The 22,566-nt window shown below is 36.9% G+C and overlaps 1 protein-coding gene across 3 annotated transcripts in view; it reads right to left on the bottom strand.

The window, feature by feature from the left end:
• Positions 1-6,180: 6,180 nt before the first annotated feature.
• The window catches only part of rb (adaptor related protein complex 3 subunit ruby), a 445,832-nt gene continuing 429,446 nt past the window's right edge, over positions 6,181-22,566 (bottom strand). For 2 of the 3 annotated variants that reach the window (XM_090381954.1, XM_090381953.1), the window contains exon 25: positions 6,182-6,454. In XM_090381954.1, the coding sequence (XP_090238080.1) occupies positions 6,304-6,454 (151 nt within the window). In that variant the 3' untranslated portion in view covers positions 6,182-6,303. Of the gene's footprint in view, positions 6,455-22,566 lie in introns of all 3 variants that reach the window. The other variant, XM_090381955.1, reaches the window with a different exon arrangement.

Raw genomic sequence — 22,566 nt, forward strand, 5'->3', positions numbered from 1 at the left:
CACAAAGAATTGGAAGGGATGGAATGGCTGTCATCTATTTGGATAGAAAATCAAACAAAAAACAAGTTTGCTTACGATAGAAGCAAAAGCATTAGCAATATTTTATTACGTAATAGTCGTAATAAAATATGTAAGTATTTTATTACAATTTTTTATTGTGTTTGGTAATGTTTTGGTTACAAATGTGTATTCAATCTTGGGTGGTCAGCACCTAACCCTATTTTCCCATAGGACCTGTTGCTTATATTGCACGATTTTGCATTGCATGAAGGTTTCTAGGAACACAACTATCGTGCTATACGAGGACTGACTGCACTTCCTCCAGCTTTCCTTTTGTTCTTCGAAATTCAGTACTGACATTCCCTTTTCATCCTGTATTGCTGTCATTTATATTCCGCTACTCTCTCGTTAACGCTCTGATTTTTCTGTGTGCCAAGTCCATTCATCCTTGTTCAAGCATTTCAACTTCTTGACAGTTCTCTGGCCACCACTATTGTTCTTTTGCCGTCCTATATTCTCTGTCAATTTCATTCTTCAATCTTTGATAGTTCTTTTGAACCTCTTCATTATTTAGGCTTTTCAATCTTCTCCGCGCATCCATTTTCTGCAGAATAACATCAGTGATCCGAGGTCTCCTCCTAATTTTTTTACTCTTCCCCAGTGTCTCCAATGCAGTTTTACTTGTTATCTCCTTGATTAAAGACCAATTTTGCTATAAATCATTTGTTGAATCATCCGTAGCAATCTCATTGGTCAGTTCTTGAAATACATTTTTTGTTTTCTCCTCTCTAAATTTCTCAATGTTCCATCTCATGAACGATTTTCTTTTATTCAGTCATTTCGATTTGAGTTACACATTGATCTTCACAAGTGAGTGGTCTGAATCTCCATCTGCTCCTGGAAAGGACATTTCTTTTTTTACTTGATTACAATATCTCTGTTTTACTAAAATGTAATCTATTTGATACATTCATATGTCACCAGGATTCTTCCTTGTATATCTTCTGCGCAGTGGAGCCTTAAACTATGTGTTTGCTACCATTAGTCCCTCTTCTTTGGAAAACTTCAAGTGTTGTCCTCTGCTGTTTCACACTCGTAGACAAAAGTCCCCCAGTCTTTTCCTCACTTCTCTCTCCAACCACTGCATTCCAATCTCCCATACCATGTTATCTCTTGATCTAGTTTTCCATATAAATTCTTCCAACTGTTCATACGTCTCCTCAACTAATTCATCTGCACTATTTGAGGTTGGCATACATGCTTGTATAATCAGTCTACCAGTTTTGCTACAAATCTGACCATGATGAGTCTATGTCCTAACAATTCCACATCAACCAGTGCTCTCATGAATCTTCTTGTCATAATTATTGCTTCTCCCCTTTGTCCACCATTACTTCCAGAGTGCACTTATAATTTCCACTTGCAAATTTGCCCACTTCTCTCCATCATGTCTCTGCCACTCCCAGCACATTAATACCATTCCTGTGCATTTCTCTTTTGACACTCTCCAGTTTACCACATCTCAACATGGTTTGTAAGTTGCATGTCCTGATTCTGCAACAGGGATTTCACATGTTGACAACCTGGAAAGCCGTCACTTCCCCTGCAGGGCCCAACATCACCATCAGCCATGACGATTTCGTATTTGCCAGTTCTTTCATTCAAGATTTAAGCTGTACAAATTCTCTCAATAAACTAATGTATGACCCACCCTGTATTCATATTGTACCAATAATCCCAAATGCAAAAGGTATAAGAACCTATAGTAATTTAGTACCACATAATACTGAAGGCTGAGAAAACAAGGAGGTACATGTTAACATTACACTTGAATTTCTGTAGATAGTAATTTTCAGAAAATACATGTGAAGAAATGTTGATCCAATGAACACAGGTAGAAGGAATAAATGGGGAAAAATTAGTTTGACGAGTGTGGAATTGGATAGTGAATGGGTGTTAACTGTTTGAGGCACGTTTCCATATTCTTATTTATTTTAAATAATAAATTACAAATAGATGTCAATTTGAAAGAATAGTATACACAGAAATATCTACAAAAAGGCACAAAGCAAACATTGAACAATGAAATTAAGCATTGTGCCAGAGAATGAGTTTTTAGTGACAAGTCATTAATTAACCTGACTATTCTCTTTTGGATAGTTTCTATAGCTTGAGAGGGTTTTTTTGGGGGCTACCCCAGTTCTGGGAACAATATTTTATGATAGGACAAATTTTTAATTTGTAGGGTCAGCAGCTGTTTAGAAGAAAAGCAATACCATGAGCAAAAATGAAAATCCAACCTTTTCAAAGTAAAAGAAGCAATATTTGTTATATGCTTATTGCCAAGAGAGATTTGTGGAGATGAACTGACGTTCAGGTGCTGTCCTACATAAGATACTACTACATGTCTACATGCCAAGAGAGATTAGATGTCAGGATAATCCTCACTAAAAATGTGATCTTATCTGGAAATCTGTCTTTATTTTTATTTTATTTTATTTTTATTTTATTAATAACAAGATACACAACAGGTAACCATTAACAGTGTATCTGAGATCAGATCAATAAACATAATAACAATAATATGAAATCCAACAGGACGATAAACATTGATATAGATTCAAACAATAAAAGCATATGTACAAAAGAGGATTGTATTAAGTTAAGTTACCGGTAAAACAAGTAATAATTAATCCGTTAGAGAATAGAAAAATAATATAACAAATAATAAGCTACAATAATTAGATGTGAGCTAGTCACTTTGCAGTTTAAGAGAAGAGGCAAACTTGTGGATGGAGTTCATCAGTGATTGGGAGTTGTCAAAGAAGTCAATGCGAGAGTCATTTGCTGATTTGCTGATTCTGTTCAGTGGACTGAACTTCATTAAGTCCGTGTTGGCAGAGTCAAGGCGAAACGGTGTAAGGTTCCTGACTTGTCTACAAGGAGCATTGAAGATGATATTGAAGATGAGCATGGAACAGCACACTCTTTTCAGTGAAAAATAAAAAACAGACTTTTAGAAGGACTGAAGATATTTTCTTCATGCCATTAAAGAATTACCTGGCGATTGGCATTTAAGGAACTGGTGGTGGATACTTAAGAAGTTGAAACTGTTTGTGCAGAGAGGTTTCTCAAAGTGTAAGGTGGAATGACATTCTATCATCAGCAAAACTATGGGTAGTATTTCCAGTCAGTGAAAGATCACTGTAATACAAGATGAAGAGTAGGAGAAATTGACCTCAGGGAATGGCAACATTAAAAAAGTAGGTAAAAGACAGAGCCATCTACATCACCTACAGTGAGCAAGAGAAAACACTGGTTACACAATCAAAAATAAACCATAAAATAGAAGCTCATGTTAAAAGCCCTTTACACCAAACATGACCAAAAGCAATGGAAATGTCAAGAACAACTTGACATTTCCAAGTTTGAGTTTCAACAAACTTTTTTGTGGAATTTGTTCAGATATGAGTATAACATAAGCCAAAAATCACCAGTGGATTTACACTAACAGAATCCATATTGATGATCATTCATCAGAAGGAAGGTTTTGAGGTAGTTTAAGATTTGGGGGTTGGTGGGTTTCTCCATTACTTTTGAAATATTTCAGGTTTTTGGGAACTTGCTGGATACGAGCAAATTTCCATACAGAATGATTTTCATTCTGCATGGAAATTTGCTCATATTCAGCAAGTTCCAAAACACCAGTAAAATAGGAGACTCCTTTAAGTAATACAAATATTTTTGAACAAGTGTAGAAATGCCACCATAAAAAACTTCTTAAGATCAGCGTTGTTCAAAATTCTTCTAATGTCCTTGTGTCAGAAGACGTTACTCTCTCTCAATGAACTCTCTGATTTTTCTATGTGCCAAGTCCATCCATCCTTGTTCAAACATTTCAACTTCTTGACAGTTCTCTGGCCACCACTACTGTTCTTTTGCCTTCCTACATTCTCTGTCAATTTCATTCTTCAATCTTTGATAGTTCTTTTGAACCTCTTCATTATTTAGGCTTTTCAATCTTCTCCATGCATCCATTTTCTGCAGAATAACATCAGTGATCTGAGGTCTCCTCCTAATTTTTGTTCAGTATGGCAGGAAATAATCTGAAACAGTTTCAGATTATTTCCTGCCATTTTTTTTGAGAGATATTTGAGGTAGTGCAATATCAGGCAACTTGTTGTGAGGGTATTCACAATATGAGATATGATAAAAATGATGCTGTTTTACCAATTTGGTAATTCACTTACGAAAAAACATGATGCAATAACCTTTTCATTTAGTGAAATCTTTACATAGGTTGAAGCTATAGCCCTACCAAACTCTTTCAGTTTAAACTGTTATACACCATCTAGCATCTGTCATATTGTGGAGTTATACTTCATAACTGGGTTGTCACTGCAGCTTCATTTTTGTGTTAGTGAAAGCTTCTTTTAACCCTATCCTCCATCCATTTTAGATGTATGCAGTTCTTACAACTGCATCTGTAGCTATGGCATAAATGTTATAAGAGAACTGACTAGCTGGTCCTGGAGGGGTATGCACACTCTCTGGTATGTACAATTGTGAGATCAAGCTTGAATGTGCAACAGAAAGTTGCGCATGCACACCAATGGCTCCATAGCCCATTGTTACACATACCATAAAACATGCATAATGAAATTGTAAACTTCTTTAGTCCTGCCATACAAAAAATAAAAATGTAAATTATTTATTTAATTTCAACACTGATTACTGTAAGAGTTCTCTGGTGCTTTGGGGTGAGGGAAAAAATAGTAAGTGAATGAATAATAAATTGATCACAGTTTTTAGGTGCATTAATAAGAGTATATATTCATAGTGGTAGTAGTAGCAAATGATACAAGAAAGCAAGCTTATATAGCATCATACACACACACACACACACACACACACCCCATTACCCTCCAAGAATTTGTCTAGTTCTTCCTAGAATTTATTCAAACAATTCACTTTCACATATCTATCCTGCAACCATCCTTCCTCAACTTAAATTTATACCCCCTCAATGTGTGTAGTCTCAACAAGAGGAAGAATGCCATAAACACCTCAATCAGATCACCCTGCAGGTGCCTAGTCTCCAGACACTGCAATTTGCAGAACTCAAGCTTTTCTATAGTTAAGAGCACCCTTTTGTTCCCTTCACCAATCTCATTGTCCTTCTCTGCACCCATTCCAGTATACAAAATACCTTAGATGCAGATTAACCATGGCTGTGTACAAAGGGATAATCACATCCTTATCCCTACTAGCAAAGTTTCTGTATATCGTTGGCAAAACCCCATGAACTGGCCTGGCAGCACATCTGCACTGCTCAGAGAACTTCATATCTGACTGCACAATTACCCCCCCTCCACCTCACACCAAGTCTTTTTCATTTTCTACCACACAGTTAAGTTACTCTGAGATTACTGCTACCCATAAGCAGTACCCTGCATTTGTCAATGTTAAACTTCAACTGCCATTTCTCAGCCCATCAACTGAAATTTTTCTAAATCTTGTTACAGTGCCCTACTGTTATTACTGTCGTTAACTATCCTACCAACCTTTTTATCATCTTCAAACTTTGACACTAAGTCTGATATACCCTTATTAATATCATTAATAAATACTGAAAACAACAATGGGCCCAGCACTGAACCCTGGGAAACTCAACTTATAACATTAGACCACAAACAGCAGTGCCCATTGATAACCACTCTGTCTATTTTCACTTAACCATCATTTAATCCATAACAGTAACTCTTGCCCTTAATGCCACATTGCTCCAGTTTATACAACAGTCTGTTATGTTCAACAGTATCAAAAGCCTTCCTGAAATCTTTGCATATCTCTACCCTGGATATATACTCCCTCAAGTCACAAGCTGGCAAAGTGGAGGCAGCTATACAAAAATAAGTTAAATGGTAAAAGAGAAAAATATATAACAGCGGAATCTTTTATTAAATGTACTATTAAATTAAGTAATGAGTTTCTATTATATAACAAGTAATTTTTCTGATTCAATTCTATATCTTATTAATAGAAAAAATACAACAGAAATCATATAAAAATAATTTATTACAGCTTACTTAGGGTAACAATGGCAAGGAACGGAATTTGTTCTTGACATTACATTAAACCCAGGAATGATTTTTTTTTTTTTTTTTTTTTTTAAACACAAGAATTTCTGTATTAATATGGCTAGCTATATAACACCTCCATATAAACAGAGATGAGAAAAGCACAACCACATGCAGCATGCTTCATTGCAGTTAAACTCATATCATTCATAATAAATCACTGTTATTTAGTCAGTGTTTCTTTCAGCTCTTTTAAAAGCACTGAACCAATAACCATCTTCTCACAATTTACACTAATTAAGGCTCTTCCATTATTCAGAACATGAACTGTTATTAGAACTAATGTCTTTGATGACAAGGTCTGAGCAGCAAATCTGAAATAAAGATTAAAAAAGTTCTTGATGTAATAAATTAAAAATTACAATAATTTTCCTAATATGATTCCAATTTTTAAATTTATCAGAAGTACCAAAATAAATGCTAATGGGTAATTTCATATAAAATGAAAATATTTCTCACAATAAGTACTTTCTAGTGTTCTTTCCAAATTCAGCTATAAAGTTGATAATTCCAAAGACAGCTTATGCAAGGAGTACAGAGACTGAAACTGCAAGCATGTAGATGTAGGTGAGTCATAAGTCGCTTTACCATTTTAAAAATTCATAAGTTGAAAGATTTAAAAGATATTTCTGTAATTATTATTTTGTTGCAGGACAGATAGATTTACATATACCATCACCTTTAAAATTGGAAGAAAGAATTTTAGTTGTAAAACTATATTACCAACATGGAAGCTACACAACTCTAAGAAATCAATGGGCTAAACATTCATAAGTGACTCCTCCCTCAAAACCAACTGTTAATAGCATTATGAAGAAATTTTAAAAATCAGGTAGTGTTTCAGACCTTTATAGTAGTGGAAGACCCACTTCACCTGTTTCTGCAACAAATAGTGATTCAGCTGTTGTTTATTTGTTTGTTATTTGGTTTTTAGGAGCATTAGCAACTAAGGCCATATTGCTCCGGGGATATGTGGTAGTCATTCCCTGACCTTTCCGCATCCTCCATATTTGGTGGTCATGGGCTCGAACCCCGGTCTAATCAAAAAGCGTGTGCTATGAACTGCTGCTCCTGCCCACCTGACTATGGAGGTGCCTAGTGATTCAGTATGAGCATCCGTATTAAAAGTCCATAAAAATCATCTAACAGATTATCACCAGAACCGAATATCCTTCAGACCACAATAATTAGAATTTTAAAGGCTTCTGGATATAAAGACCTATATCCCTAGGTTGTTACGTGCTTTAAATGAGGATGATCCAGACATGAGATTACAATTTTCAGAGAAGATGCTTAAGATGGGTAAAAAAAAAAAAAAAAAAAAATGAAAATTTCAATAATTAAAGCATGTGGACAGATTGAAGCCATTTTTAAATTAAATGGTCATGTGAATAGGCATAATTATGTTTACTGGGCTACTGACAATCCCCATTTTGTGACTGAGCAAGAACCTGCCTGGAGTGATTGTCTGGGGGTGGAATTTGCTCAGAAGGTGTCACAGGGCCTTATTTCTTTGACAGAAATATTGAAGGTGAGCATTATCTTGCAATGCTCAAGGATTTTGTCTCGCCAAAAATTTCTATAAAATATTTATACTTTATGCAGAATGATACACCTGCCCCTTTTCCTGAATGGTCACAAGATTTTTGGATGAAAATTCCCAAACAGATGGACTGGAAGATGTAGCCCAGTTGAGTCACCTGTGTGATATCCATATTTAATGCCCATGGATTATTTTTTGTGTGGGCATTTAAAAGATAAGGTCTATGCCTGAAACCTAACTCCATTGAGATGATAAAAACAATAACTACAAACGAATTTGTGGCAGCTGATGGACAATTATGTTCGAAATTCTGTCAAATTAAAAAAAAAAAAAAAAGACTTACTTTTTGTTTCAAGGCACAAGACTGCCATTTTGAATAGGCAAAGGTAAAATAAAATAGTTAAAAACATTGAGCAGGTTTAAGCCCACAGGCCGGTTTTTTAAAAACAAATGGTAAAGTGACTTATGACTCACCTTTATATTATTCATTAGAACAACTGTCATAAAAAGCTCATGGAATATCATGGAATATGTATTTATTCCATAGCACTGTTAGTTGTACCCATTACACAACTTTCTGGTCTTTTATTATGCTAATGACACTGCCTTCCCACAAGTCGTGCTGTAGCAATGGCAAGAGACCAAAAACCACCATCATCTCTCCCTATACACACTCAGTAAAGAGAGAATGTGTGCACTTGGTAAACGGTGAGCATGTGTGCTTTGTCAGGAGAAATCTGATTGCTGTGATGGAAATATGCAAATGGAAGTAAACAAAGAACAAAAGAGCTTGACAGCAGCATAACATTCTACAAAACAACAAAGAGCAAATGACTGCAGTTGGTGAGCAGTCCAGCAATTAATCTGAAACTATAATGATAGAAATGACAGTGCTGATTATTTATACAAAAATCTGAATATATTCTACTAACTGGCCATTTTGTGATTTCTCTAACATATCTTCACATGTTTTATTTTTTAAATGTAATTTTTGAAACATTTCATTTTACCCTTGAAAATGACTGCCAGTTTTTAAGAGAAAAATTTTCTCTTGGAGAAAACTTTTTCATGTGAAAACAGCTTCAACTAAAATAAGAAAGTCATTTGGGAATTTTTAACAGCATATCCTGCATAGAGAAACAAAAGTTAAAACTCAATGTATGAAACAAACATTGTACAATCAATAAAAAAAACACCTAGATTAAAAAAACCCTCCCTATACCATATAGAAAACTTTCTGTTGAATGAAAAATTAAAAGCTAGGCATCATTCTATGAAATTCAAGAACAATTAATAGTGTTTGAACAGCCATTTGAAAAAATGAAGAAAGGCCTCAGAAGCAAACTAAACATGATTTATTTCAGTAATGTACATGGTTCACAGGTTAGCTGCATAAAATTAACATTAAATGTCATAAGAGCAATAAAATTATGCACCCCACTGATTGAGTAATGTGAGAGTAACAGGAGATATACTGGTTGGCATGTGGGCATAACAAACCATAATATCACGGTTTAAGCAATTAACTGAAATGGTGATTCAGAAAATGACTACCTCCATAAATGCCCATTACTAGCATCACACTGTTACTGAATTCTTGGCACATAAGAAATAGGCCAGTAAATCATCCAAAAGTAACTACAAAAGGTGATAGGTAACAAGTTACAGCACTGCTAAGGCAGAATACAATGGCTGAAGAAGTTATGCAGAGATATAGAATCTGTGTGATGTAAGTTAATTGGAAGCAAAGGTATAATGAGAACCTCTACATGCAGATAGAATGGGTAAGTAAGGGTGAACATTATTATTATTGCTATCTGAGCAAGAGATTAATGAAGATTGTCCAGAGTGCAAGGAAAATAGTGCAAGGAAGCAATCATATAGAGCAGTGTTTCTCAACCTTTTTTGTTCGCGTACCCCCAAAGAACCACATTCTTATTTTTGTACCCCCATATATATATATGTCTACTATATTTTACTACAAGTAAACCACTACACTTGAATTCTAAGTACTTACAGTCAGTTAACTTTTTTGTACTTATATAGTAAAACAAATGATAAGACCCCTTTAATGCACATGTTTTGTGTTGCGCGACAAATTGTCGAAATACAGACATTTATTCTCATTATAATATCGCTTCTACAAAAACAGTGTTTAAAAGAAATACAAATATTTCTCATTATAAATAACAAATATTAAAAACTCAGTGCGATTGTCGAGCTTGTTTTGTTGAAGCCAGCAGTTCAATTCATGGCCAAGTAGAAGTTAGGGCAAGAATGTTTGCTGATTCTGGATTCAAACTTTTAATCTGTACTTAACTTTTATTGATATTAATGCAGAGAAGCCGTGTTCACAAAAATAAGTTGAGGGAAATATTAGAAGCTTTGAAAGAGCTTCATTGCTAGTTTCAGGTGGTAGATGATTTTCATCAACCGGTGAAATACCACCACTTTGCTTATTGGAGGCTTCAAGTGGTGAAACCCATGTTTAGTCTCTAGAGCAAAGTTTCCGGCATCCCCCTCCCCCCATACTTCTCCTTCAACCCATGCACGGTACTAAGTACTATAGGTTTTGATACCTTTTGTGTTTGGGGTTTTCATAAAAAAAAAAAAAAAAAAAATTTCTTTGAACTGTTTTCGACCAAAAATCGCATATTGTCAGGCTTTCAAAAATTGTTTTCAATGAGTTATAGCATAACCCCTCCTCCCTTCCTGTCCTGTCTATCCTTTCTGTACACATTGTACTCCCCAAATTCCAGTTCTGCATTCCTTATATCTGTGTGACACCCCTGTCGCAGATATTGTTGGTATATCAGAGACATTGTGTCACACAGATATAAGGAATGCAGAACTGGAATTTGGGGAGTACAATGTGTACAGAAAGGATAGACAGGAGAGGAAGGGAGGAGGGGTTATGCTATTAGTTAAGAAACACATAAAATCCGAGGAAGTAAAGCCAGTCGACATCGCTGGACAGTGCTGTGTCGAGTCAGTTTGGTGCGACATAGCATTGGGAGAACAAAATTGAGAGGAGTGTGCTGTTGTTATGTTGTTGTTATTTGGTTTTTAGGAGCATTAGCAACTAAGGCCATATTGCTCCGAGGATATGCAGTGGTCTTTCCCTAACCTTTCCACATCCTCCGTATTTGGTGGTCACTGGCTCGAACCACGGTCTAATCAAGAAGCATGTGCTACACACTGCCGCTCCTGCCCACCTGGCTACAGAGGCGCCTGTAGGAGTGTGCTATAGGCCTAATGACTCTGATGAGTATAATAAGAAACTGTACAGGGAAATAGAGTGGGCCAGAAAACCAGACAGTCTTATAATGGGGGATTTTAATTTCCCAGATATTGACTGGAATTTATGGGTTGGTCACTCACACACTAGCAAGGCTTTTGTGGATTTATTGGATGATTGTTTTCTACATCAGCATGTTCGGGAGGCAACTAGAGGGAGTAATACTCGTGATCTGATTATCAGTAGTGATTCTTCATGCATTAAGAATCTGCAAATCTGGCAGTGATCACAGTGTGCTGAAGTGGGATTTACTCAAAGAGGTAACTACCATCAGGGGTAAAGGGAAGGGTTTTTGCTTCCGTAAAGGCAACTATGATTGTCTGAGACAGTATTTAAATTCTATACAGTGGGCCCAACTGATGATGTTACCAACAGCAAATTCAAAATGGGAAGCAATCAAAGAACTTATCTTGGAAGCTACAAGGCTTTACATACCAACTAAGAAATACTGTTCAAGGTTTAGGCTTAAATGGATGTCAGATGAACTAATGAGACATATGGCAGAGAAGAAAAATGCATGGGATACATACAAATTAATGGGTGACATGGAAGCCTATGATAGATATAATCTGGTCTGTAACCAAGTCACAAAGGAGATTAGGCAGGTAAAGGCAGATTATGAGAAATCTTTGGCAAAGGATGCAAAGAAAAACAGAAAAGAGTTCTTTACCTACGTAAACTCTAGAAGGAAAGGGATAAATCAGATTGGTCCACTGGATATTGATGGTACAACAGTTGAGGATCCTGCTCAGGTGGCTAACAAACTAAACGAGTATTTTGCATCTACATTCACACATGAGGAGTTATTCAGGAAGGAAAATGCCAGAGGTGAAGTAAACTCTGGAAGCAAGCTAGATGATTTTGTAATAACTTGGAGGAAAGTGGAGGAGAAATTGTTAAGGATAAACATAAAAAAGGCACCTGGGGTGGATGGGATCTATCCAGTTATATTAAAGGAGGCAGCAAAGGAAGTAAGCAAACCCTTAGCCATAATTATGAGAGCTTCTTTGGACTCAGGGGAGGTACCCATAGACTGGAGATGTACAAATGTGACCCCAATTCACAAAGGAGGATCAAAGGCTGACACAAGTAATTATAGACCTGTGAGTTTAACCCCTGTTCCAGGAAAATTAATGGAGGCACTGGTTAAAGAAGCACTGCAGAATCATCTAGACAAGACTTCAGTTATAGCTCGGACACAGCATGGTTTTGTTAAGGGAAAGTCTTGCCTGACCAATTTGATTGGATACTATGATGCAGTCACAAAAGAACTGGATGCAGGGAATAACTTTGATATTATATATTTGAATCTTAGAAAGGCTTTTCATACAGTTGCACATGGAAGACTGCTGCACAAATTGGAGCCATGTGGCATTGGAGGCAAATTGCTGCTATGGATAAAGGGATAGTTGAGGGAGAGAAGACAGAGAGTGGTAATCAATGGACACTGCTCATTGTAGACTAATGTTATTAGTGGAGTTCCCCAGGGTTCAGTGTTAGGTCCATTGTTGTTTTCTGTATTTATAAATGATATTTATGATGGTATATCGAGCTTAATGTCCAAGTTTGCAGACGATACAAAGGTTGGCAGGGTTGTTAAGGACACTACTGACACTATGCTGCTGCAACAGGATCTGGAAAGATTGAGCAGATGGGCTGAGAGGTGGCAAATGAAGTTTAACATTGGCAAATGTAAAGTACTACATATGGGAAACAGTAACCCCAGAGCAATGTATCAACTCTGTGGTACTACACTGACAGTGGTAGAGAATGAAAGGGACCTGGGGGTGGTTGTGCAGGCAGATATGAAGTTCTCTGAGCAGTGCAGACGGGCTGCAAGAGTAGCTCATGGTGTATTGTCAATGATATACAGAAATTTTTCTAGCAGGAATAAGGAGGTGATTATTCCCTTGTATAAGGCAATGGTCAGGCGACACCTTGAGTACTGTATACAGGTCTGGAGGCCTCATTTCAAGAAAGATGTAGAGCTACTGGAACAAGTACAGAGAAGGGCAACAAGATTAGTGAATGGAACAAAGGGTTGCTCTTACAAAGAAAGGCTTAAGTTTTGCAAATTACAGTGTCTGGAGACTAGCCACCTGCGAGGTGATCTGATAGAGGTGTATAAAGCCTTGAATGGTTTGAGCATGCTCAATGCAGATGGGATTCTTCCTCTTGCTCAGGATAATCACCTGAGAGGGCATAAATTGAAATTGAGGAAAGACAGATGTAGGATAGATGTACAGAAATTTGCCTTTAGCCAGCAGGTAGTTGGTTGGTAGAACAGACTTCCATCCCTTGTTGTGGAAGTTGATAGCCTAAATAAATTTAAGGCTCAGCTGGACAGGTATTTCGAATGAACGGAGGGGTGAAGTGGAAGTTTTTTTTTTTTTTTTTGGCTGATGCTGCATAAGCTTTCTTTCTTGCATCATATGCTTCTACTAATGCTAATGCTAGTTATCCGCTGCAATTTATAATAAATTCTCTTTTGAATTGACTGGCAGGTCAGCAGTTATGGCATTGGCTGTGATGAAAGGATTTAATGCCCAATTGTTTATTTTTTCTTCGTTCTTGATATGAGGAAAATATTGTGTGAAGGCTTCACTGAGATACATCAAGTGACATTTAATTATTTTAGTCACACTGACACTTACAGGAACTCCATTCTGAACAGTGAATTCGTTAAGATTTGGAAAAGCTGCGATATTTCCATCCTTGATAAATTTTGCCCAACAACAATAATTTATTATAGAAACAACCTTTTATTTTACTATGCACCTTGAAAATATTAGTCGAATTCTTGAGGTTGGAGATTAAGTTCGTTTATCTTGCTGAAAATATCTGCACAGTAACTAAGTTGTGAAAGCCACTCAATGCTTTCGAAGTTGGATACATAGACAGATTTTATTTTTTCTAGGGAGCATATCACTTCCTCCCTCAGTTAAAACAGGCGAGTTAAAACACATCCTCAGGAGATCCACTTCACCTCAGTATGCAACAACAGATAAGTGTGTGCTGAACCCATCTCTTTGCACATTGTGTTAAAAAACCGTGAATTTAGTGCTCGAGACTTGATCAAAGTGACTACCTTAATAGCAACACTCGTTACTTCATGCAACTCTGGAGTCATATTTTTTGCAGCCAAACCTTGTCTATGAATAATATAATGCTGCCAGCCGACGTCAGGATTGATTTCATGTATACTTGCAATAAGGCCACTTTTTTTGTCTAGTCATCAAGGCCACTCCACCTGTGGATATACTGATACACCATTTCCACTGGATTCGTAATTCAAGTCTCACAAAATTGTCCAAAGTCTGAAAAATACCTTTTTCCTTTGTAAGTTCCGGCATCCATTTGCAACCCAGTACGTCGTCCTTAATAGCACCAATAGCAAAATTACATCTTATGCCATTTTACAAATTCGGCAAACTACAAGTAGTATCAGAAGTTGGTATGCTTTTTATTATGTTTGAACGCTTTTTGTCTAGCATATTATCAGCAATAATTAGAGCACCAGGAATGATGAGTGTTTCAACTGCTGTGTGTGCCTTTTTATTTTTAGCAACCAATAAAGCTAATTCATAAGATGTTTCTAAAGCATCTTTAGAATTCGAAGTTGGCATTGGCTGCGATGTAAAACTTTGAACTTTTTAATTTTTTATTATAGAGTTAGCGTTGCTCTTAAAAAAATCAATAGCTTTATCTTTCAATTCGACATGATTTGTTATAAGATGTTGTTCTAATAGAGAGAGCTTCATGCTATTATTAGACAAAGTTTGATTGCATATTACACAGACTGGAAGAGGTGGATCACATTTGTTTGAAATAAAACCATAATTAACATAACTTTCATCATAATAATGATATTTGGGTTTAGTCTCAGCTTTCAAAGATTTTGAGGTATTATATTTAGTTTTAGTAGATTTTCCAACGATATTCTCAACACCACTTGGTCTAGATGAAGGAGTAACAAGTGTAACTTTATTAGATCTTTGCAATTCATTATTTTTACTACGTACACTGCCATTCTCACATTAACATTTTTGCTTTAAAATAAACTTATCCATAATGGGGTATTAAAATAATCACATGGAAGAATTAACAGGAAAAATCACAACACAACTGCAACTGTGTGCGCACAACTGTCCCCGCGAGCTTACAGAGAAGAACTAAACCAAAATGGATGGTGAACGGCTGATAATACAACAACCATCAGACATAGTTCGAGTGATTTCATAAATACTCAGTAGTACTGGAAAAATCCGATTATACGCACATTCCATTTTTGGATTAATTAAAATCGGTTAAAAAATTTGATTAAGAACAAAATTGGATTATGTGTATTAATACCTGCCAAATTATGGGGTAGTAATTTTTTTTTTAACCACTAAATTAACAATAATTAAAAAGAAAATTTAATTATAAAGCATCAATATATACTTAAAAATATCATTTTGCCTTTCTTAATAGTAATAAATAAATATAGAGATAAATTAGTTTTTTTATTAGATAATCTAATCATGTATTTCGTTAATTAATCTCCATAAAGTCTTAAAAAATCATTATTTTATAAATTTTTCAAAAATATATATCATCACAATCAGAATGTCAAAAATTTTTAATCAAATTTAATTAATCCAAAAATGGAATGTGCGTATAACAGGATTTTGCCATACTTGACACGCTTCAATGCAGCACTTCAGATGAATCATCACTTTTTTTTTTTTTTTTTTTTTTATGTAAACCCCAGAGGTATTAGAAATTTTATGTAAATGAGAGGTATTAGAACCTATAGCACTTAGTACTGTGCTTGGATTGGAGGTTGAGAAGACGAAAGAAGATATTTGTTGACATTGGACTTGAACTTCTGTAGACTGTAATTTTCAGGAAATACGTATGAAGGAAGGTTGTTCCAGAAAACGGCAGTTGAATGAATAAACAAGGAAGATGAAAAGTTGGTTCTGTGAGTTTGAAGTTGGACAGTAAATGGATGTTGGCTGGTAGCTGCACATGTTCGGACTGTTTTGAAAGGGAGAGAGGGGATTATAGAAGCCAATTCAGAAGAACAGCACCCATGGAAATATCTTAAGAAGAGGCATGAAGCAGAAACAGTACGTCTATGAGACAGCGTGTGAAGAGACTCTGATAGAGATGAATCATTAATTAACCTAACTGCCCTCTTCTGAATGGAATCAAGAAGCCTGAGAGAGGTTTTGGGGGCACCACCCCAGGTGTGGGAACAATATTCCATGGTAGAGCAGATTTGCGATTTATACAAAGTGAGCAGCTGTTTGGAAGAAAAGTAACGCCAAGAGCAGAGGATAAAACCAAGTTTTTTAGATGCAGAGGAAGCAATATTTATAATGTAAAGATAATACATCTCTTTTGGGGATTACCCCGACTTCTTATGCCAAGAGAGATTAGAAGTCGGGGTAATCCCCAAAAGAGATGTATCATTTTGCCTAGAAATCGGAGTGCCACCAATGATAAGCATAGGACCAGAAGAATCCTTTTTGCGAGATATAAGACAAGACTGAGTTTTAGAAGGATTGAAATCAACTGAGTTGTCTTTGCCCCACTGGAGAATTACCTGAAAATCGGCATTTAAGGAATTGATAGAAGATTTTCCAGAAATTGAAGCTGACTGAGCAGGGCAAGGTTTCTCAAAATGGAAAGTGGAATGCAATGTGCTATCATCTGCAAAACTATGGATAGAATTTCCAGTCAATGGAAGAAGGTCATTAATATACAAGAGGAAAAGAGTGCGAGAAAGAACTGAACTTTGGGGGACACAGGTATTAGTGGAGAAGTTAGAAGACAGAGCCATCTACCATCACCCTCAGTGAGCGATCAGAGAGAAAACTGGATAACCAATTAAAAAAAACAGTTAGCAACCCATAAGATGGAAGCTTGTTTAGAAGACCTTTATGCCAAACACGATCAAAAGCCTTTGAGATGTCAAGAGCAACTACTCGTGTTTCACCGAACCTTTCCATTGAATTAGTTCATAAATGGGTAACATAAGCCAGAATATCAACAGTGGATCGACACTGACGGAATCCATACTGGCGATCATTGATCAGACGGAAGGTTTCTAGGTAGTTTAAGAGTTGGCGGTTAATTGATTTCTCCATTACGTTAGAAATAGTAGAAGTAATTGCAATGGGACGATAATTGGATGGGAGGGATTTGTCACCCTTTTTAGGAACTGGCTGGATATGAGCAAATTTCCAAGGAGAAGTTGGAAATTTCCTCTTCCACTCTTGGAATAAGAAAGTGAAGGAGAGAATAGGAGTAAGTTCAGGAGCACAGGTTTTGAGAGCATGTGGAGAAATACCATTGGGACCTGGGGCTTTCTTAGCATCAAGATTCGTCAAAATCCTTCTGACATCCTTTTGACGGAAGACCACAGGAAGCATTGAATGGAACATACTGGGAATGGTGGGAGGAGTTTTACCAAGATCATTAATACACGAGTTGGAAGAAAAATGGAATGCTAGCAGGTCAGCTTTATCCTTGGCTGAAGTGACAACAGAACCATCTGGTTTGGACAGAGGTGGGAGCAGGGATGGGCAAAAGTTGCGGCCAATAGCTTTGGCAAGAGACCAGAATGCTCAGCTACCATTAGGGCAAGAAGCAAGTTTTCTACTCTTAGCTTGTTCAAACTCTAGTTTGGACTGATTAATAACTTCTTTACAATTGTTGTGAGCTTGGTGTAGGCAGAAAATGAAACTGAAGAATTAGAAACAAGCCAATTACGATATGCAACGTTCTTCTCTTGAACAGTCTTAGCACATTTATTTGAAAACCAGGGTTTAGATAAAGGACGAGATTTTAAAGTGGAGTGTGGGATAAAGGGTTCCATTCCTGCAAGAATAATTTAACTGACACGTTCTGAGCAAACATTGACATCAGAAGTTTTGAAACAGTAATCCGACAAAGGAAAAGAAAAGAAGTCTCGCAGGTCATCCCATTTTGCATTCTTGTAATGCCAAACAACACGAGGTTGGGAATAGCCATGGGATAAAGGCTCCATTGGAGAAGAGACAATCACCAAGTTGTGATCTGAAGTGCCTAAAGGACCTCTCACTTCGACCTTGTACTTAGAAGGGTTGTGAGAAAAAGATCAAGCATGTTGACTGTGTGATTAGGATTGTCTGGTATTCCTATAGGTAAATGAACAATCTGTGCAAGGTCATTAGTAATCGCAAAACCTCAACATCTCGACCAGCTGGGTCGGTGTGACTAGAAAATGGAAGCCAGCTGGAGTTGTGTGGTATCACCAAGGAAAATTACCTGACAGTTAGGAAAGTTGGACTGGAGAAAGTCAAAGAGCTCCAAGTGATTAGTGGAGTTGGGAGAACAGTAGAGACAACAGATGAATTTGGCACAATGAGGTAGAGAGATTTTAACCCTCAGAAGATCGAAGAGAGGAGATTCCAAATTACCAAGTCTCTGACGGGGAATACCAGAACGGACATATGCACAAGTACCACCTTTGAGGCGAAAGGAATCATACAGCGAATAATTTGGGTATCTAAGATGAGCAGTAGTTGAATCAACCCATAACTGAGATTCTGTCAGAAAAAGTACATGGGGTTTGGCAGATAGTAAGTGAAATTGGACATCACTGAGATTAGAATTGAGACCATGTATATTTGTGAAATGAATTAGGAAGTGTCGCAATAGTGTATATACAACAATACAAAACACGCTTAAGTAAAAAATAGGATAAATCATCAATTCTTATGAATCATCACTTAGCTAAATAATGGCAATAGTGTAATTACTACAGAATATGGTAAAGTAAAAAATACATTTCAATTGTTCCAAAATATTTTTGTTTCTTGTTAACCTCTTGCGTACCCACTGGGGAGCTCCCAAGTATCCCCAATTAAATAACGCTGATATAGAGAATCAGTTCCCCCCCCCCCCCCAAAAAAAAAACCACAATGCCCACCTCAACTGTTCATCCTCTCTTAATAACATCTAATTCTTCCTTAAATATATTTAAACAACCCTATTCCCATTACACCGGAAGGCAGTTTGTTCAACAACCACTCTGTGGGTGAGAGCAAATTTTTGCACATCTTACTACAACAATCCTTTTTCAATTTAGGTTTATGTACTCTTGCATGCACTGCCTAAGAAATAGTTAGAATACCATCATTATTACATTTTACTCAGTCCATTTAAAGACTTAACAAACATTTCAATCAGGCCTCCTTGCAAATGCCTTAATATCCAAGCACTGAAATTTTCAGAAATGTATGTTCTTGACTAATCTAGTTGCTCTTCTCTGCACCTGTACCAAGAGATCCAGACCTTTCTTAAAATGAAGGTTCCAGCCCTGCACACAGTATTCAATATTTGGCTTAACCATTGCCTTATAAATGCAATAATTACCTCCTTGTCCCTGATGGCAAAGGTCCTGTATATCACTGACAGAATCCCATGAGCTCTTCCAAATGCCTGTTTGCACTGCTTAGAGCACTTCATGGACTGCATGATTACCCTTAGGTCATTTTCAATCTCTACCACCTTGAGTGTGGTACCACCTAATCAGTATGTTATTCTAGGATTATTGCTGCCCATGTGCAGTACCTTGCATTTACCAATGTTAAACTTCAAGTGCCACTTCTCAGCCCATCTGATTAATTTATCTAGGTCCTGCTGCAGTGGTATGCCTGGATTCTTGCTAACCTACCAACCTTTGAATTATCTGCAAATTTTTGTATTAGCATTAGTAGAGGCGTATGATGCAAGAAAGCAAGCTTATGCAGCATCAGCCAAAAAAAAAAAAAAAAAAAAACAACCACTTCACCCTTCCGTTCGTTCGAAATACCTGTCCAGCTGAGCGTTAAATTTATTTAGGCTATCAACTTCCACAACAAGGGATAGAAGTCTGTTCCACCAACCAATTACTTGCTGGCTAAAGGCAAATTTCCGCATATCTATCCTACATCTGTCTTTCCTCAATTTGAATTTATGCCCTCTCAGGTGATTATTCTGAGCAAGAGGCAGAATGCCATCAGCATTGAGCATGCTCAAACCATTCAAGGCTTTATACACCTCTATCAGATCACCTCACCAGTGCCTAGTCTACAGACACTGTAATTTGCAAAACTTAAGCCTTTCTTCATAAGAGCAACCCTTTGTTCCATTCACTAATCTTATTGCCCTTCTCTGTACTCGTTCCAGCAGCTCTACATCCTTCTTGAAATGAGGCCTCCAGACCTGTATACAGTACTCAAGGTGTTGCCTGACAATTGCCTTATACAAGGGAATAATCAGCTCCTTATCCCTGCTAGAAAAATTCCTGTATATCATTGATAAGACACAATGAGCTACTCTTGCAGCCCGTCTGCACTGCTCAGAGAACTTCATATCTGCCTGCACAATTACCCCCAGGTCCTTTTCATTCTCTACCACTGTCAGTGTAGTACCACAGAGTTGATACGTTGCTCTGGGGTTGCTATTTCCCATATGTAGTACTTTACATTTGTCAATGTTAAATTTCATTTGCCACCTCAGCCCATCTGCTCAACCTTTTCAGATCCTGTTGGAGCAGCATAGCGTCAGTAATGTCCTTAACAACACTGCCAACCTTTGTATCGTCTGCAAACTTGGACATTAAGCTCGATATACCATCATAAATATCATTTATAAATACAGAAAACAATAATGGACCCAACACTGAACCCTGAGGGACTCCACTAATAACATTAGTCCACAATGAGCAGTGTCCATTGATTACCACTCTCTGTCTTCTCCCCCTCAACCACCCCTTTATTCATAGTAGCAATTTGCCTCCAATGCCACACTGCTCCAATTTGTGCAGCAGTTTTCCATGTGCAACAGTATCAAAATTATTCCCTGCATCCAGTCCTTTTGTGACTGTATCATAGTATCCAATCAAATTGGTCAGGCAAGACTTCCCCTTAACAAAACTATGCTGTGTCCGAGCTATAACTGAAGTCTTGTCTAGATAATCCTGCAGTGCTTCTTTAACCAGTGCCTCCATTAATTATAGACCTGTAGTTTAACTCACAGGTCTATAATAACATCAGCAAATATTCTTGCACCCTTTCTATTTAAGTGTATCCCATCCCTGTAGAAGCAGTCCCTTCTGTTAACAAGTATTTTGAGCCTTCTCCAAGGCTCAAAATACCAAGGCAATCATGATCAAATGTGAAGATCATGCCTATCATTTTTTTGACTCAGGACATTTCATCATGAATTTGTTTCACCCATTAAACAGTAAACCAGAATATTACAAACTAGGCAATGCAGTCCAGGGAAAGAAAAAAAAAAAAAGGGGGGGGGGGGCAGAAATAAGGTGGTTACTGGGTGACCTCAGAAAAACCATACAGCTTTCATTGCACATGTGCACAGCAAAAATATACAACAGAATAACAAAAGCTTAGCACTCAATCAAATATTCTTATTGTAAGAGGATACAGTAAGGAATACTAATCTAAAATATAATGCAACTAAATTGACACTTTATTAAAAATAGTAATTTACAATTTAAAATTTAAATGTGATTGTGCAGATTTTATCAATTTTTTATAGAGAAAACATCTTTTGCATGCAAACAATTGAGAGGTACATTATACACAGACTGTACAGAAACTGTTGTTTTGAATTGTCCAAAGAAATTGAAATTTCACTGAAACTTTATTACTGTGGCTAGGTGAGAATAACAAAGATTACAAAATATGGTTCTAGCTAAACAGCAACAATGGTTGCAAATTTTACACAAATTGAGCAGACCAAACAATTACATGTCAAATAATTTCTCAATTTGTTTACTGGACAATAAGATCATATAAAAAATTTTCAAGGTCAAAACCAGAGCCTCCTTGAAAGATCACAGATTTGCAGCATCTAAGAAAATTATTCAAAATGCAACACATTCTATTAGAAATTCCAAAGGAAGCCTATCAGACTTCTGGAAGCACTGAAATAGGTTATCGTTCGATTCAACACTGCTCATCTCAGTTTTCCTAATTATTCACTGCATGATTTCCTTTTGCTTTGAAGGTGGTACTTGTGCATATGTACACTATTATACAGGGTGTTTCAAAACAGCTTTACAACTTTGAAAGAGTGTATAAATTTATTTATAGGATGTACATAATATTTTTAAATGTCAGAATGTAGCAATACCCTTCAAGTGTAATGCATGTTGACTGTGGTACCCAATACCACCACTGCGGGTGCTCCTAGGCAGTTGAGATCAAGATGGCGACTTTCACAGGTGCAGAGCAGGCTCATTGTGTGTTTTGATTCAAAGAAACAAAGTCTGCTACACAAGTTCAAAGGAAGTTTTGCACTCAATACTGCAAGGAACCTCCCAGTAGGCCTACAATGTACACATGGCACAAGAATTTTGTTGAGACTGGATGTTCTGTGTGCTATGCCAAGTCACGTGGTCAGCCACGTGTTCCTGACAATGTTGTGGAAAGGGTTAGGGATAGCTTCATTCGAAGTTCACAAAAGTCAAAGCAATGTGCGTCTCAGGAAAGTGGTATTTCAAATGTGACTGTGTGGTGAGTGTTATGAAAATGTTTACACTT

This window comes from Mastigoproctus giganteus, chromosome 9 (genome assembly GCF_048544385.1).
Source record: "Mastigoproctus giganteus isolate SK-2022 chromosome 9, ASM4854438v1, whole genome shotgun sequence".
NCBI lineage: Eukaryota > Metazoa > Arthropoda > Arachnida > Uropygi > Thelyphonidae > Mastigoproctus > Mastigoproctus giganteus.